The sequence below is a fragment of the Strix uralensis genome, chromosome 2 (assembly GCF_047716275.1).
Source record: "Strix uralensis isolate ZFMK-TIS-50842 chromosome 2, bStrUra1, whole genome shotgun sequence".
NCBI lineage: Eukaryota > Metazoa > Chordata > Aves > Strigiformes > Strigidae > Strix > Strix uralensis.
The window spans coordinates 93,183,581-93,198,704 of NC_133973.1; the positions used below are offsets into that span (position 1 = coordinate 93,183,581).

A 15,124-nucleotide genomic window follows, 5' to 3' on the forward strand; every position below is an offset into this window, starting at 1 on the left:
AGCATGTTATCTACTTGTCCTGTCACTGAAAGGAATCCAGTTTGTATTTGTATTGGACAAGGTCTGTGCTAGTTTGACTATAATGCAACAATTAGAAAACCAGCACTGCAGTATCCAGTTTCTTATTACTGATACAACACTTCACATCAATCTCAACTGCATTCATCGTGTTTTCAATGTTTAGTAAATATCTTGGTGGAAGGGAAAATAAAAAGGATCCCAATTCACAGACTTAAATTTCTATGAGTCTATTTTCCTGAGCGATGCAGGGGGGATTCGATATGAGGTCCCTCCCTCCTTCTCAGTCTTCCCTCTAAATAACAGATAGCTCCTGAAAGGAGGATTGCTGCTCCAGACCCTGGAGATTAAAAGCAAAACAGAACTTACCTTCTCTTCGCCAGTACTTGTTCTGTTCTTAGAATCTTCTGCTCAGCAGTCGTTTGCAAGAATTATAATGCAGCATGATTAAACCTAAAACATTACTCTATTGATCACATAGAAAGCTTTGTGAAATCATTTAGTTTCTTCTCTTCAGAAACCGGTGAATAAAATAGGTCACTAGACAAGGATAAGACAAAATACAAGACAGAAAGGTATTTCTCAGGAAAATAAATTCAAAAGAAATGCAGAAAAAAATACTGTGAATGAACTTAACACGGTAATACACTATTCATCCTTACCAGGTGCCTATCTTCTGTATGCTTCCCCTCCCCCCCGGTCCATTCCTTCACACATGTTCAGAAGATAAATACTTTTCTGGTTTTTCTGAATGAATTTAAATATTTAATTATCAATAATAACTGAAGAAGGTGGAGGGAGCTGATGTACTATCCTATCTCCTGTCAGTCAGGTATTCAGATTCCTTAAAATGCAACAGCTACAATGCATTTTCTAATTGCATTTTACCCTTTACAGCTGCCCTCAAAATTGTAATTTAATAGTGAACTCTGTATCAGTCTTTTTTTAGAGCAATAAATTACAATCACTGTCAATACATCTTACTGCTTTAACATACATTTTAATATACCAAAATGGTCAAAAGAAAAAAAGAGAGAGGCAGAGAAACAGAGAGAATACCTGCCCTGAACAGTTACATGAGCAGAACAGAAACCCTGCTTCAAACAATATTCCAGGAAAGAAATTAAAGACTTCTTAATTAGCGCAGCAATTAAGCTTTCTTGGTTGCATTTTAATCAGCCCAGGCCCTATCAAAGGACAAACAGAACGATTTGCAGGTCTTTGAATTTTAAACAGTCTTATTGATTTCAGCACCATAAGTCTTCACTTGACACAGGGAGAATTTTGAAATATCAGTTACAGTAATTTGAGTTTTGCTGATATCAACTCAGGGAGAAAAAAAGAAAATGCCCAACAGTATCATTACATGAAAGGGTCAGCGAGTAAGAGAAATGCAATCTGAAAAAGTTTACAAAGAGCAACCTCCGGATTTGTTGGGGTGTTTTATGTGACTGTGTGAGTGTATGTGTGAGTTAAAATAAATCCAGTTGCTCCCCATAACCATTAGAAACACTTACCAAGCCAGAAGCTTTGAGGAGTCTGGAACCCTTCCATAAATCTCTTTCTTTCTAGGTTTCTAATCCCATTGTTGCTTTGAAATGATCAAGGTTAACCCAAACATGTGGCAGTAAACCCTTTCAAACTACATTTTCTTTATATGGTTTTGAACCGTGAGGGTACACAGCAATAAGAAAAGCAGAAGGGCTGGTGTGCATCCTGTTGTAGGGAAGGTAGAGAACAAATGTGATGGTAGGTTTCCTAATTCAGAGTTCACTCAGATCTCCAACTGGCAATATCACACGTGTCTGGCTCTGTCCTGATCTTCTCAAGGACCTGTTCTGTCTTCACAGGGTGTAAGAGAAGGTGAGATGCAAAAGGATAGTTGAGGCAAAGAAAAATATGGCCAGAGTTGGTTTTCTACAACTGAAAAAAGAAAGATTCAGTGTATTTACAGTTTTAAATTATCAATTTTATGCAACACTAGATCCTGCCAGTGGAACTCAAGCTGTACAAGCTCCTCCAGATAAACGTTCTGAAAAACACCTAAAAACGTCTTGGAAGAAGTGTTCTGCACTGTTATGTGTGCACAATACTTCAAAACAAAATGCCACTTGGTATTTTCTTGGTTTTATTTGCCAATTTTAAAGACTTTAGTGCAGGATAGCTAAAATTTCACTAGCAAAGGACATCTTTACTGGTATTAGAACACAAATTCATATAAATTGAAATTACAGGTGCAATAAGCAAGTAGATAGTATGTGAATAGTTTATATCTGATAATGTGGAAATTCCCCTGCACTGAGTTACTACAGTTGAGATTATCCACTTTGTAGATGTGTCATCCCATGAGTCATATCTCACATTATACATTTAAAAAAAAAAGTTGAGCCATGGGCACATACATGCACCACAATTAATGAAGTACACAGTGTATATTTTTAAAACTGGAAGACCTACGTACACACCAAATCCTACTTTTGCAGGACCACACCCCCACACCCCCCCCATCTGTACGAATGGCCATTTCTTTACCCCTCTAAAAAAAGCGAAGAGCCGTCAAGACAAGCAGAACAAAGCCCCCGGCTGACCCGAACACCCCACGTACGCGTGCTGCCAAACGCGCTTTAAAAACTCCATCTCCAACTTCGGCGGCGGGCAGGTCCCACGCCGCGCCGGGCGAGGCGCGTCCCGCCGGCTGCGCCACTGCGCATGCGTGGGCAAGCGCAGCAGCTGACTTTCCGCGCTACCTGGCGGGGGGGGGCGGGGGTCGGGGCGTCGCTGCGCGGTTCCTGCGCGGCGCCGCCAGCTGTTGCGTGGCGGTACCTGCGCGGGGCGGGCTGGGCCGCCCGCTTTCCCCTCTCCTAAGTTAGTTCGGTGCCGCCGCAGCCCCCTCGACGCGGTTTCCCCACGGCGTGACCCGCAGCGCCCGGTGCCCTTTGATCCGCGGCCGCTCGCAGGATGGTCCCCGGCAGATGCTGCTGCGCGGGTCTGCCCTTATGCGCCCCGCGCAGCCACCGCCGCCCGCGTAACAAAAGGGGCCTTGGCGCTGCCGCCGGACCCTCAGCAGCAGCTCCCACCCCGCCGGGAGGAGCGTTTGTGGTCCCGAGAGAACAACAAACAACAACAACAACAGCCAAGAGCAACAGACCCGTCCGGAGGTTTCCGCTTTTGTCCGCGGGTGCCCCCGCCCCAGCCCCGGCAAGGTGCGCGGCCAGAGCCCGCCCCGCGCCCCGGCTTCCCCGCTCCCGCCCGGCTTCTGGGGGACGCTGGAGACGCTTGTGTTTCTCCACAAACTGTGTTGACAAGCGACTGCTGAAAAGGGCTGGGAAAATTACATCTCGTCTCTGGTGGGGTGAAATATGAAACATGTAATCTAACGGTTCCTGAAGGGGCGGGGGGGGGGGTGGAGGGGGGGGGAGAGGGACTTCTCTCCCTCTCTCTCTGTTTCCCTGCTCCGGGTTCCTGGTTGGATAATTTGGGTTAATACTAGTGAGTGAGCCTTTTGCTGCTTCAAAGGGTATTTCAAGTTGCCGGAGCTCCTCCCCTCCGCACCGTGTGACAACAACAACTCGTCCAGCGAGCGAGCGAGCGGCGGCGGCGGCAGCCAGCACTTCCCAGCTCATTTTCTCTCTGTCATTCCCCTCTCAATCTTTGATCAATGTACTTGCCAGAGAGAACCGAAGTCCTTCAAACCTCCTCCTTTTCACCTTCGTCTTTAACGTGGTGCTAGAGCAAGGACCACAAAAAGAAACTGCCCTCCCCCTCCCCTCGGCCCCAGCCCCGCCGCCCGGAGCGGACTTCTCCTCCTCCTCCTCCTCCTCCGTCCCCACTTGCGGGACACTTTGTGCGTTCTCTCTCTCACTCTGCCCCCTGCTCTCTCGCTCGCCGCAGCACCTGATCCGGGGTTATCCCCCCCTTCTTCTTCCCCCTCCTCCCTTCTCTCCTTTCCTTTTTTTTTTTTTTTAATTTTTTTTTTTTAATTTTTCCCCTTTCCCTTGCGTGTGTGTGTGGGAACTTTCCCCCCTCCCCCAGCCCCCTCCGCCGTATATGTGACCATGGCCGTACCGGCTGCTTTGATCCCTCCGACCCAGCTGGTCCCCCCTCAGCCTCCGGTCTCAACTTCTGCCGCCTGCACCACCACCACCACCACCTCCTCGTCGGCCACCTCCTCTCCGTCTCCGTCCATCGCTCCCCCGCCGGCCGCCTCGGGGACAAACCTATTCCGGCCGGAGCCCATCGCAGCGGCGGCAGCGGCGGCAGCGGCGGCGGCGGCCACAGTCACCTCCACCACCAGCGGCGGCGGCGGTAACGGCAGCGGCGGCGGCGGCAGCAGCCCCAGCCTGGGCACCGGCGGCGGCGGCAGCGGCGGCGGCGGCAGCGGCGGCACCTCCACTCCCAATGCCAGCGCGGCCAGCGCGGCCAGCAGCCTGCCCGGCAAGCCCGTGTACTCGACCCCGTCCCCGGTGGAGAACACCCCCCAGAATAACGAGTGCAAGATGGTGGATCTGAGGGGGGCCAAAGTGGCCTCCTTCACCGTGGAGGGCTGCGAGCTCATCTGCCTGCCCCAGGCTTTCGACCTCTTCCTGAAGCACTTGGTGGGGGGCTTGCACACGGTCTACACCAAGCTGAAGCGGCTGGAGATCACGCCCGTGGTCTGCAACGTGGAGCAGGTCCGCATTCTGAGGGGGCTGGGGGCCATCCAGCCCGGGGTCAACCGCTGCAAACTCATCTCCAGGAAGGATTTCGAGACCCTCTACAACGACTGCACCAACGCCAGGTAACCGCCGCAAGGCACACGCACACCCCGCGCCCCCCCCCCGCCGCCGCCGCCCCCGTCCCACCCCCGCGCGGTGCGGCCCGGGCGAGCGCTGCGCCGCTTCCCGTTGCCACCGCGCGGGCCCGGGGGGGCGGCCCGCGCCCTGCGGCCACATGGGCTCGCCCCCTCCCTTTCCCTCGCTGCCCCGGCGCCCGGCCGGCCTCCTCCGCAGCCGGCTGCGCCGCTTCTTGGTGGGACGGAGGGAGAGAGGGAGGAGAAGGGGGGGTTCTGCCCCCCGCCCCCCGCGTGCCGTGCAAGTGTCGCTCTGTCATTGTCCCCTTCTCTGCCCACGGCCGCGGCGTGCCGGGGGCTCGGGGCGGCCACGGGCAGCGCAGCGCTCTGCTTACGCGGGGAGCGGGGGGCCGGCGGGCGTGGGAAGGGGGTACCGGGCCAAAAAGTGCTTTCTGACCGACCCCCCTCCTCAAGTTTATCCCTGGATGTATCTTTAAAACGGGCAGCCCTGGGAAAAAGCTGCCCGGAGGGTGCACACGAGTGGGCGGGGAGCGGTCCTGGAGGGACACACGCACACACACACGCACACACACACACACACACACACGCACGCACGCACGCACACACACACGGCGACACACAGGCACTCGGGTTTCGCGTGAATTGGATGGGGCGCGGAGCTGCCTCCCCGGGCCCTATCCGGGGTGGATGGAGGCCACTTGGCCATCAGCTGCTGTCATATATCCGAAAGGGCACGTGCACTTTTTGTATAGGTCTACGAGGCAGTTGCCACATGGCGAACGGGGGGGTGGGGGTGGAGGGAGGGCGGGAAGACGGCGAGGAGGAGGAGGAGGAGGTGGCGGCGGCGGCTGCTTTGCTTTGGGGTAGCGGGGAGAGGTGCCAGGCGGCCGGGCTGGCCGGCTCTCCCGGGGGGGCGGGGGGGGGAATGTCGGTCCCCGAGGAGCAGGTGCGAGCAGCTCCCGGCCCCCGCCGGTCGGGGAGGAGGCGACGGGAGCAGCGGGAGCGCGGAAGGGATTTGGCGAGACTGAATCATGTTACCGCGCAGAATAACGCGGGCGCGGTGGCCGGGATGGCGCCGGGGGCGGAGGGCAGCGCTCCGGCTGCGGGCGGTGCGCGGGTACCGCCGCGCTCCCTTGCGCGCAAGCCCCGCGGGTCGGGGGGGGTCGGGGGACGGACCCGCGGAGGAGAGGTGAAGCCTCAAAGTTGATACAACCGGGGAGGGCGGGGAGGGGGGCGAGGGGGAGAGAGGGATCTGGCAAAAGAGGAAATTCCTGCTGCAATAGCAGCCTGCTTTGCGACCGAGGGCGAAAGCGTGGGGCTGTTATCTCTCAATCTGTAGGTTACAGGGCTGAATCTGCTCAGTAAGGAGAAGGGATCGCATAACCGCCGTGACCCCGAGATCAGAGCGGTCGCAAGCGCCTCCAGTTGCCAGGGGCTCCCCCTGCCTCGGGCGGGGCGGTGGGAACTGCCCAGGGAGCGAAGGCTCGCCACGGAGGAGGTCGCAGGCAAAGTCCCGACGCTACTTTCAGTACCCGCAGATAAACAGAGCGGGCTCGTTTCACTTTCCTATTGTCAGATTTCAAGGTGCAGCAACAGACAACACGTGGGGAATTAACCCCGTGCGATGCCGTGCTCCTTCCCCGATGGCGGGGGGGGGGGGTGGGTGACATCCCTCCTTCCCCCCGCCTGAGGTAGCCGAGGGTGGTTGGGGCTCATTAGCGTGGAGCGAGGCGAGGCAGAGCACTTACTCTGCACTAGCTGTTGCTAGATGGATTGTTGAAGTTCCTGAATATTCAGGGCAGCAGGACAAACCAGCCTGGAATAACTTCCAAGCGCTGACATAACTGTAGCTGCTCGGGTAGCTCTGCTGTTGTTTCATGTGGAATCAACATGAATATTAATAGCTGCTCTCAGGCGATTGTTTTTTGGGGTTTTTTTTTGTGTGTGTGGCATGCAACTTGTAACAACTCTGCGCGAGTTCCAAGATTTGGATCTTAAAATAAACTGGTGGAAGCTTTATTTTGCTAAGGTCATGCTGTGTGAATTGTAATTTGAACATGTGAAATTAAAAAATAGAGAAACTTTTTTTGGGGGGGAGAGTACGGGGACACCAATTCCTGGACTCAGCAGGGCTATAAAAGGGTTTGGCAGCCTGCTTGTAACATGGGTTGATTATGTCAACCGCACAGAATCAGCCGTGTTTCAGCTGTTTCTGAGGTCTGCTGTGTTACCATCCAGTGTAGTAGAAATTACAGTAGTGGGTTCAGAAGTGGATAGGATTTGACCCTTAAAAAGCGTAATTGTAGTAGACTTATTTATACATCCATTAAGCAAATAACTTAATGGAAAGGATATACAATAGGTATGCAAAATGTATTATTACAGTACAGGCGAATAAAGCAAAGTGGGTCATTGAGTTTTGGTCAAAGTGGATGATATCATCAGAAGATAAAACTGAATTTACTTTCTGGGTTTCCCCTCCAATACATTTAATTCTTATTCTTCCTTCCTTAAAATTAATTATTTTTAATTATTTCTGACGTTACAGTAATTATGCGGGATATTTTGATCTACTCAGTTTAGCGATTCAAGCGACCTTTCCAGGCTCTCAGTTACTGCATACTTTATCAGGGTGATGTCTTTTTGTATCCTGGGTGGACACTTACTGTTGAGATGGAAGCTGTAAGCGCCAACTCCATCCTAGCGGCTAAATTGTTATACTCATCAGATTCAAAAATTTTGAACCAGCATCTTAACACTGTTATATTTGTCTCATAATCAGCTGATGCACTTGAATACGATAATCCCTTTTTGGAAAGCTTCATCAAGGTTAATACGTTATTTAATCAAAAAAGGCATCCAAATAAAGCCATTACTTTGTTGTTCTGTAAATGGATTGAATCGTTAGTTGCCAGTTGCTGTGGAAATAATTTGTAACAACTTATTTTGAGATGGAAAAGTTTTAGACTTGTTTCACCAAAATGATACATTTTAACTGTGATATTGCTATTTAAAAAAATCAATAAAACAAAAATCAATAAAACACCAAGGGATTTTCTATTGAATGCTTAATGTGGAGGTCTGTAAAGTGAATTGGTTTCTGTGTTTATTTGTGATACTACTAATAATAACATGATACTAAAGGACCTTTTTCTAAATTAGGCTTCTGTATCAGTTCACTGGAAAAATAAGCTTCCGTTATGGAAGATGACTTTTCTTTTCTGGTCATACTGACCTTTGCTTTTATTTTCCTCTTAAAAAGCACTGGTTGTCAAACAGAAATCCAGGAAGTAGCAAACTGTGCATTTAGCTTACATTCCGATTAAACGGTTTGACATTAATGGGATGCTAGAAAGCCATACGCCAAAAAAATAGGGGAAGGATAAAGGCAAAACATGGGAAATATTTAAAGCTACTAGATGCCAATCGAGTCAGGTTTCTTGAATGTGTGCATGAAAGAGAGTAGGAAGCTGTGCACTGGATGTCACCTGCCTAGGATTAATGACCTGGAAGATATTGATCCCAGATTGTTTCTGGTCTCTTGTGTTTTGAGCACTTGTCGTGGAATTTTACCATGCTGGGTCCCTTCGTGGAGTTTTCCCATAGACTTAGGCTGGCTTTGAATTGTGCCCACCCGAGTAAAGACTAAAAGCGTGTGCCTTCTTCTGACCTCCCTCCTGTGGCCAGGATATGTTAATCTTTTCTGACATTTGATGATTTTGAATGAGTTCATTGACATTCATACTTAAACCGGGGAATTATTTGCACACTTTGGAAGCTATTTACAAATTTTGGAAAACACCCTAATTGATTTTTGAGTATAAAGAGGAAGGATGCCGAACATGAAACAATGCTCTTCAAAGCCTGTCTTACATGGCAGTTATTCAGTCTCTCTTTACTATCTTCTGCTCCTCTCAAATTATGTGGACCTAGCATGTGCTTGTTTCCTGCATACTTCACGCTTACATTTTTTTTTCCTGTTTGTATTAATTAAAGGAGTATCTCACCCAGATAGGCTAGTACAGATCATAGGTGTTTTAAATGAACAGGTCAGCAAGTGCAGCTGGAAGGAATGTCAAATATATAGTATCTCTGGTTTATATTGATGACCTTCCTTCTTGCCACAGATTACTAAAGTATAATCAGGAGAAATATGGTAGGTTTTACAAGCAAAGACGACTTCTGGAAGGCCAGAGGATAAATTGTAACTATAAAGAAAGAGTAAAAGGTTTGGAGGTGGCTTCCTCGGACTTAAAAAAACCTTAAAGACTCCAGCTGCTTGCGATAACAGAACTTTAATATCCATCTTATGGTATTTATTTATTGGTAAATATTATAAATTAGAAGCTGAGATCTTTAAACCATACTTATTACAACTGAACAGACTATTTATCCCTTTAATCTGATACTTAGTCCCTGGCAGTAGCCCAATATCTGATACTTGAGGAAGGGAACGCTTCTCCCCAGTGCATGTTCGTCGCCCGTTGTGCAACGCTGCCGGTGCTGTTCCTGTGCAGGGATGTGAGGGGCTGCTAGTGATGGGCAGAGTGATGTTTTTTTCCTGGCTGCTTCACACGATTTTCCTCAAGTATTCAATTTGATTAACTCTTTCTTTATCTTATATCTGTGAATATTGGTAGAGTTCTGTGTTTTGGGATTTTTTTGTTAGAAATCTTTTACTGTTAGCTGTAGTTTCTATAAAAATGCACAGTTCTGTTGTCAGTTTTCTATCAACTTTACTTATGAGAACGGACGGTGTGAAAGCGCAGCGAGCAGCTTTGTTATTTCCCCAAACCATTGCTATCTCTGTTCAGATGCTCACTTCGATTTGAGGCCTCTGCTCTTTCTTTCCGGAGCTGCCAGCAGGATGCCTGGGGCTGCTGGTCCTGCCTGGGATGCCGGGAGGGAGCACCCCGCAGTGTCCCCCCACCGGCCGGCGCTCGGGGGCCGGTGCTCCCACACTGCTGTTCTGCTCCACCACTCCTCAGCACTGTAAACCCAAATGCACTTACAGTAATTGTATTTACTACTTGTCTGCCTCATATTTTGTAATCTGGACTGTGTTCCAAATGTTTGTTGGAAATTATAATTTTGTTTGACTGCCATTTAGTATTTCTTCTGTTTTCTCCTGTTACTAGATCGTTCCAGACGGCTGTTTTTGCCTATCACTGCGATTCATCATCTAAAGTGAATTGCATACGAAGCAGAGAATTGTCATACACTGGATTGAATTTTAATATTTTCCTTTTGAACTGTATCATAGATATATTAAATTATTGCTGCAATCTCTGCTGGTCTGGTACAGGTAAATCTCTTTCAGTGTTGCCAGTATTGGCTCTTCGTGGAGGACCTTTACAAGTTTAGCTGTAAAAATTCATTTCTGGCTGCAGGATAGCAAGAGGGAGTAGTCAGAAACTACCGAGTTTGATCCAGTGAGCCAGTGAACCGAGAGTCCGAAACAACCATGATGCCTGTCTGTTTTTAAGCAACAGGACTGGATTTAGATCCTCTTTGTTCTTTTGTAAGTTAAATATGTTCTCTTTTAAAAATAACGTTTGGGGCATCTGCTTTGCATTATGAGTTAATTCCATTCATTGTTTTAAAATAGTTATTAACCTTTTGCAAATTATATACTGCACATGAACAGTAATTTTTTCAATAATCTTTAAATGTGCGTACTGTAACAGCGCCATAATGTGGACTGACATAATATGAATTGACAGTAAATTTTTAGTTGCCTAAATACGTATTTAAATGACAGAGCTGAAGAGTCATCTGCAAAAAGCTATTATGATCCAGAGAGTTAATTCATACATAGATAATTTCTCCAGCGCGCATTAAGGAGGAATTTTTCTTTTTCCATTATCATTTAAATTATTTTCAAAAATCCTGAAACATGAAACAAAAATCCTTATATTTAGAGTCAAAGTATGTCTGTGACTTGAAATGATGAAATCCAGGTTGCTTCGAGGAGTAACTTTATCCTTAGCCCACTGTGTTCTGCTTATTTTTCTGATATGGTGCTCAGCCGGGGCATCTCCTAACAAGTGCTGATATTTCATTTCATAAGCAGTGCAGAATATTGACATGTAATCTATTAAATCCAGAATTTTAGCATTAACTGTGAACTGTTTCAAACTTTTTTTCAATGGAAGAAAAAGAAAAAGGGTAGTAGTATATTTTCCACAGCATAAAGTAGAAAAATGCTGTCACTGAATTTTGTGAGAGGAAGGATCAGCTTTTGACCGTACAGTTATGTCCCAGTTTGGAATTCCTTAGTCTAAATCACTGATAGTGATGAGCTGGGAAACTACACCCGGGAAAGATAACTCCATAAATACTGAATACTTGCATTCTCTCTTGTGAATTTCTATAGGTCTCTTTTAGAGATGGGATATTGGACTGAAAGGACCCTGAGCGGCAGTTCAGGATACATTCACCAAAACTAATGAAACTGCTTGCATGAGTTGTGACTGAGGAAATGGATCACAAAATGTATTCCAGTTCACATTGCTTTAAACGGTGTTTTGTGATAATTAGGTTTAGAGTCAGCATCCTCCTGTGACAGGTGTATGAATATATACAATACAGTTTGCAGAATTGTATGGAAAGATCTTGTAAATTGTGTGTATCCAAACAGTTTATTGGGAATAAACAGAAACTTTCTAAAACAGTATAAACCTGGTTTTTAATATTCTTAATATTCTGCTTTTGATGTATTAAAACAGTCTAAAGTTTTTATTGTGCACCCCTGAGAATACTGGTGTGGGTAACACCTACATAACTTTCTGTTCATTATTCTGTTTAAAGGTACCCTGTTCACTCCCAAACTAATTTACTGTAGGTATTTTCTTTGCATCCTGTATACTTTGCATCTTCCTTGTGAAGAAGAAAGTTATTTCAGTATGAAAAAAATGTATTGTTTGCTACAAATATCAAACAGTGGGATTTTATGTCCATTGGAAGGCTGAAATTAGCCATAGTCCAGGAACAGTGGAGCAGGTGCAATTAAAATTTCACGGAGCACCTTGCCACGCTAACTTGATATTATTTTTTTCATTAAGAGAAGAGGATGTTTTGGTCATGAAATTTTATTCATCCTTAGAATTTATAGAATTTTTCTCTAAATTAGCCAAATGGCTAAATTCTGCCTAAATGCCCTTTGCTCCAATGTGAGCTTGGGTTCAAGCAAAGCTTGCAGACTAGTTTTTTTATTCACATTATACTTCAATGTGATATAAAAATACTGAAAAAAAGGCACCCTAACTGTTAAGACATTTTTTTGTATGTTTAATTTGTTCCTTAGATTGTATGGCTAAATGAGGGGGCCATACATAGTTGTGTGTACAGACTACCTGGCTGACAAAATAACAAGAATTACATACTGGAATTGGATGGGCCTGGGGAGAAGGGGGAAGAAGGGGAGTACGTGGGACTGCTGCAAACATTTTAGCATAATTGACAGCTGAAATATATTTGTAACATTATGCTGTCATGATTGAAGTTCATAACTCTGAATAACGTTCATTTTAGAGCACTTGTTAATGATACTGTACTGAGAACAGGTAATAGGTATTTTACATTTGGACCAAAAGCTGTTGTTCAGGCCATGTCTCTCAGAATGTGCTTGTATTTACAAATTGTTGTATGATAGAAATTATTTTTAAATCTTACTTTTGGGAAATGCTTTGCTTTTTCATCTTACATAAAGCAACTGTAAGGAATCGAAAAGAAAGTACTTATATAAAGTAAACTATAAAGGGAACAGGTAATATATAAATACGTATTTTATTACTATTTAATTACATCTTTTGTAACCTTGATTTCATGTTGTTCTCATACTTACTAATGAATTATATATTTTTTAATAAAGAGTTAGATGTATGGGACAGAAGAAAGCTGCTTTCAGGTTATAGGTACTGTATTTTTAAGAGAAGTACAAACAATGCATTATGTTTTTATTGGTGATAAATCTAGTCAGAGGTTATTAATAGTTTGAACATTCTTTAAAAAACATTACTAAAGCTATTATGTTTGAATGATGCTTTTCCAAATGTAGTAAAAAATATGAACTTAATACTTTAATTGGTTTATATCATGTTTTAATGGATGCCAGAGTTATCTGTCTTTACGAAGCATATAATTTGTTTGCAGTCTCCTGGCCTGCTGTAAAAATCTTTCTTTGTTGGAGAAGGTCACCTGTAGGACTTAGCTATTTACATTAAAATAAAAATGCTGTGGTTTTGAACCATATGCTTAACTTGAAGAATGTGGATAGTCTTGTTGCTTTCAATAGCCTACATACATCTTTTAAACCAAGCATATGCAAAATATATTTGGAAGTGCTATAAAAGCATCAGTTGACATCTTTGGTAGGAAGCTGTCTTACTGTATACTTTCTTGCATTTGTAGGGACAGTTTGAAAGCACTAAAAAAATACTTTAGATTTAGTGTCCTGTAAATTAACACTTGTTACATAAAATAGCTTCATGATGCATTTTTTAATGTTCATGTGAGTATTGTCTTCTTTCATATTAATTAATATTTTGGAAATCAGGGCGACGTTTTGGCATGGATGAGTGTCAGAATTTGGTATAACCCATGGCTTCATACCCCCTGCTGGGATTTTTTGTATTCATTTCTGTAGCACAGAAGCAGCCTATCTTTTTTCGAAGGGAATGGGCACTTCCAAGATGTGTGCCATGGCTGTCACTTTTCACATTTTAGTTCTGATACTCTGATACTGATAGTTTGGTGGGAAGGAAGTGAAACCATTTTCCAATTTTTTTCTGTTTCCTTAAATTTCTGCTTAAAAGCTAAAAAAAAGGGGGGGGGGTGGGAAGGAAAATACTTTGGGTGCTATTAAGTGTATAATAAGGACTGATAAAAGTGAAAGGTCATATGTTTTTCTTTTTAAAAATATATTTCTCTCTTAGCTTGTTAGAACAGTTCTTACAATGCAGATAATATGTAGGACTTCATTATTTCTCTGTGTCTGTATCTACCACTAAAGACTAATGCCATGATTCTGTTGCAGATTTTGTTGTATGTTGTTCTAATTCAAAGCAGGATCAGTTGTGGGGTTTTGTTTGTTTGTTTTTTGTTTTGTTTATCTGATGCTCATAGCTTTTAACAGGCCAGGTTAAAAAATAAACATGAAATGATAATAAATTATTTTGTCTTACATTACTGGGTATTGTAGATGGCTTATAATTCTACTGATTCCTTCAAAATTAATTTGCTGCTGAAATATCATGTTAAAAATACAGTAGTAGAAAATGAAGCTCCTGCTACAGTAATTTATAGTTTAAAATATAGCTATGTATAAAATACATTTTTGAGAAGCTATGAAGAAAATGTATTAGAAATGCTATTTTAACAGCACATAGCTGTTTCAGGAACACATTTGCAAATTGTGTAAGGAAGGAGTCATAACATTTCCTGGGGAGGGCATCAATGATGTTTTTAGTCGAGATGTTTGAGTATAGCCACAGCTGTTGGATTGGCTTGAGGCCATCTCAAGGTGTACAACAGGTGGGATGTGGCTAAGAATTAATAAACTTCCAACAGATTTTACCATTCAGAGCTTCTCTGGCATCATTCCCGTAGAGTGGAGGAAAGGGTGGAATTTATCTTCAGAAGCAGCAGCCCACCTCCATAGTATGTAGAGCTCAGGCTTACAGAAGGTAGTTTGCCTGAAGACCCTGAATTCTTTTGTCTGTTATGCTTCTTCCACTCTTTGAATCTTTTGTTAAAAGCTCCCCTATGGGAGTCTGTCCCTATGGAGAGGTCCCTTCAGAGATCAATCTGCCTGTGCTGTGGTCTGAGACGGAGCAGTCCTTGATGCCTCCTGGCCTTTGGCCTGCACATGGACTTACAGGCATGCATTAGAAGATGTTTGTGTGGAGCTGACCAAGACACCCTTTACATAGGCTGGGAAAGCTTTAATAGACCCAGAAGCAGTACGGTCCCAGACAGGGTGATTTGTATTGCTCAGTTGAATGGTCACACTCAACCCAGTATCACTCTGGCCTCATTGCAATGAAGTTCGGGACCCTAGTAGACAGTGCATGGGACATGATGTTAAACACAGTAATTTCAGGTTGTTCTGAAGGAGTGGAGCCTCTATGGCATTTAGCTTTCTGCTGCTGAGTCTTTGCTGATGTGGGTCTGCCAAGTACAGGTTTCATCTCTTCTGGTGACCCTTTCTATGATTTTGTCTTGTTGCATCTTATTTTACATGTTTTATTACTTAAATTAGGATAATACAATGATATCATGAGGAGTAATAAAATAATAGTTATGAAATGCATTGTG

At 44.8% G+C, this 15,124-nt stretch overlaps 1 protein-coding gene and 1 long non-coding RNA gene across 10 annotated transcripts in view; one reads left to right on the top strand and one right to left on the bottom strand.

The window, feature by feature from the left end:
- Positions 1-998: 998 nt before the first annotated feature.
- LOC141939559 (uncharacterized) lies at positions 999-4,372 on the bottom strand. The gene is made up of 2 exons (XR_012627627.1): positions 4,084-4,372; positions 999-1,941 (listed from the first exon to the last, which is right to left on the bottom strand). It is a non-coding gene; the product is annotated as an uncharacterized LOC141939559 (long non-coding RNA).
- The window catches only part of DACH1 (dachshund family transcription factor 1), a 364,557-nt gene continuing 352,726 nt past the window's right edge, over positions 3,294-15,124 (top strand). For all 9 annotated transcript variants that reach the window (XM_074859527.1, XM_074859524.1, XM_074859526.1 and 6 more), the window contains exon 1: positions 3,294-4,795. In XM_074859527.1, coding sequence (XP_074715628.1) covers positions 4,074-4,795 — 722 coding nt within the window. In that variant the 5' untranslated portion in view covers positions 3,294-4,073. The remainder of the gene's footprint in view (positions 4,796-15,124) is intronic.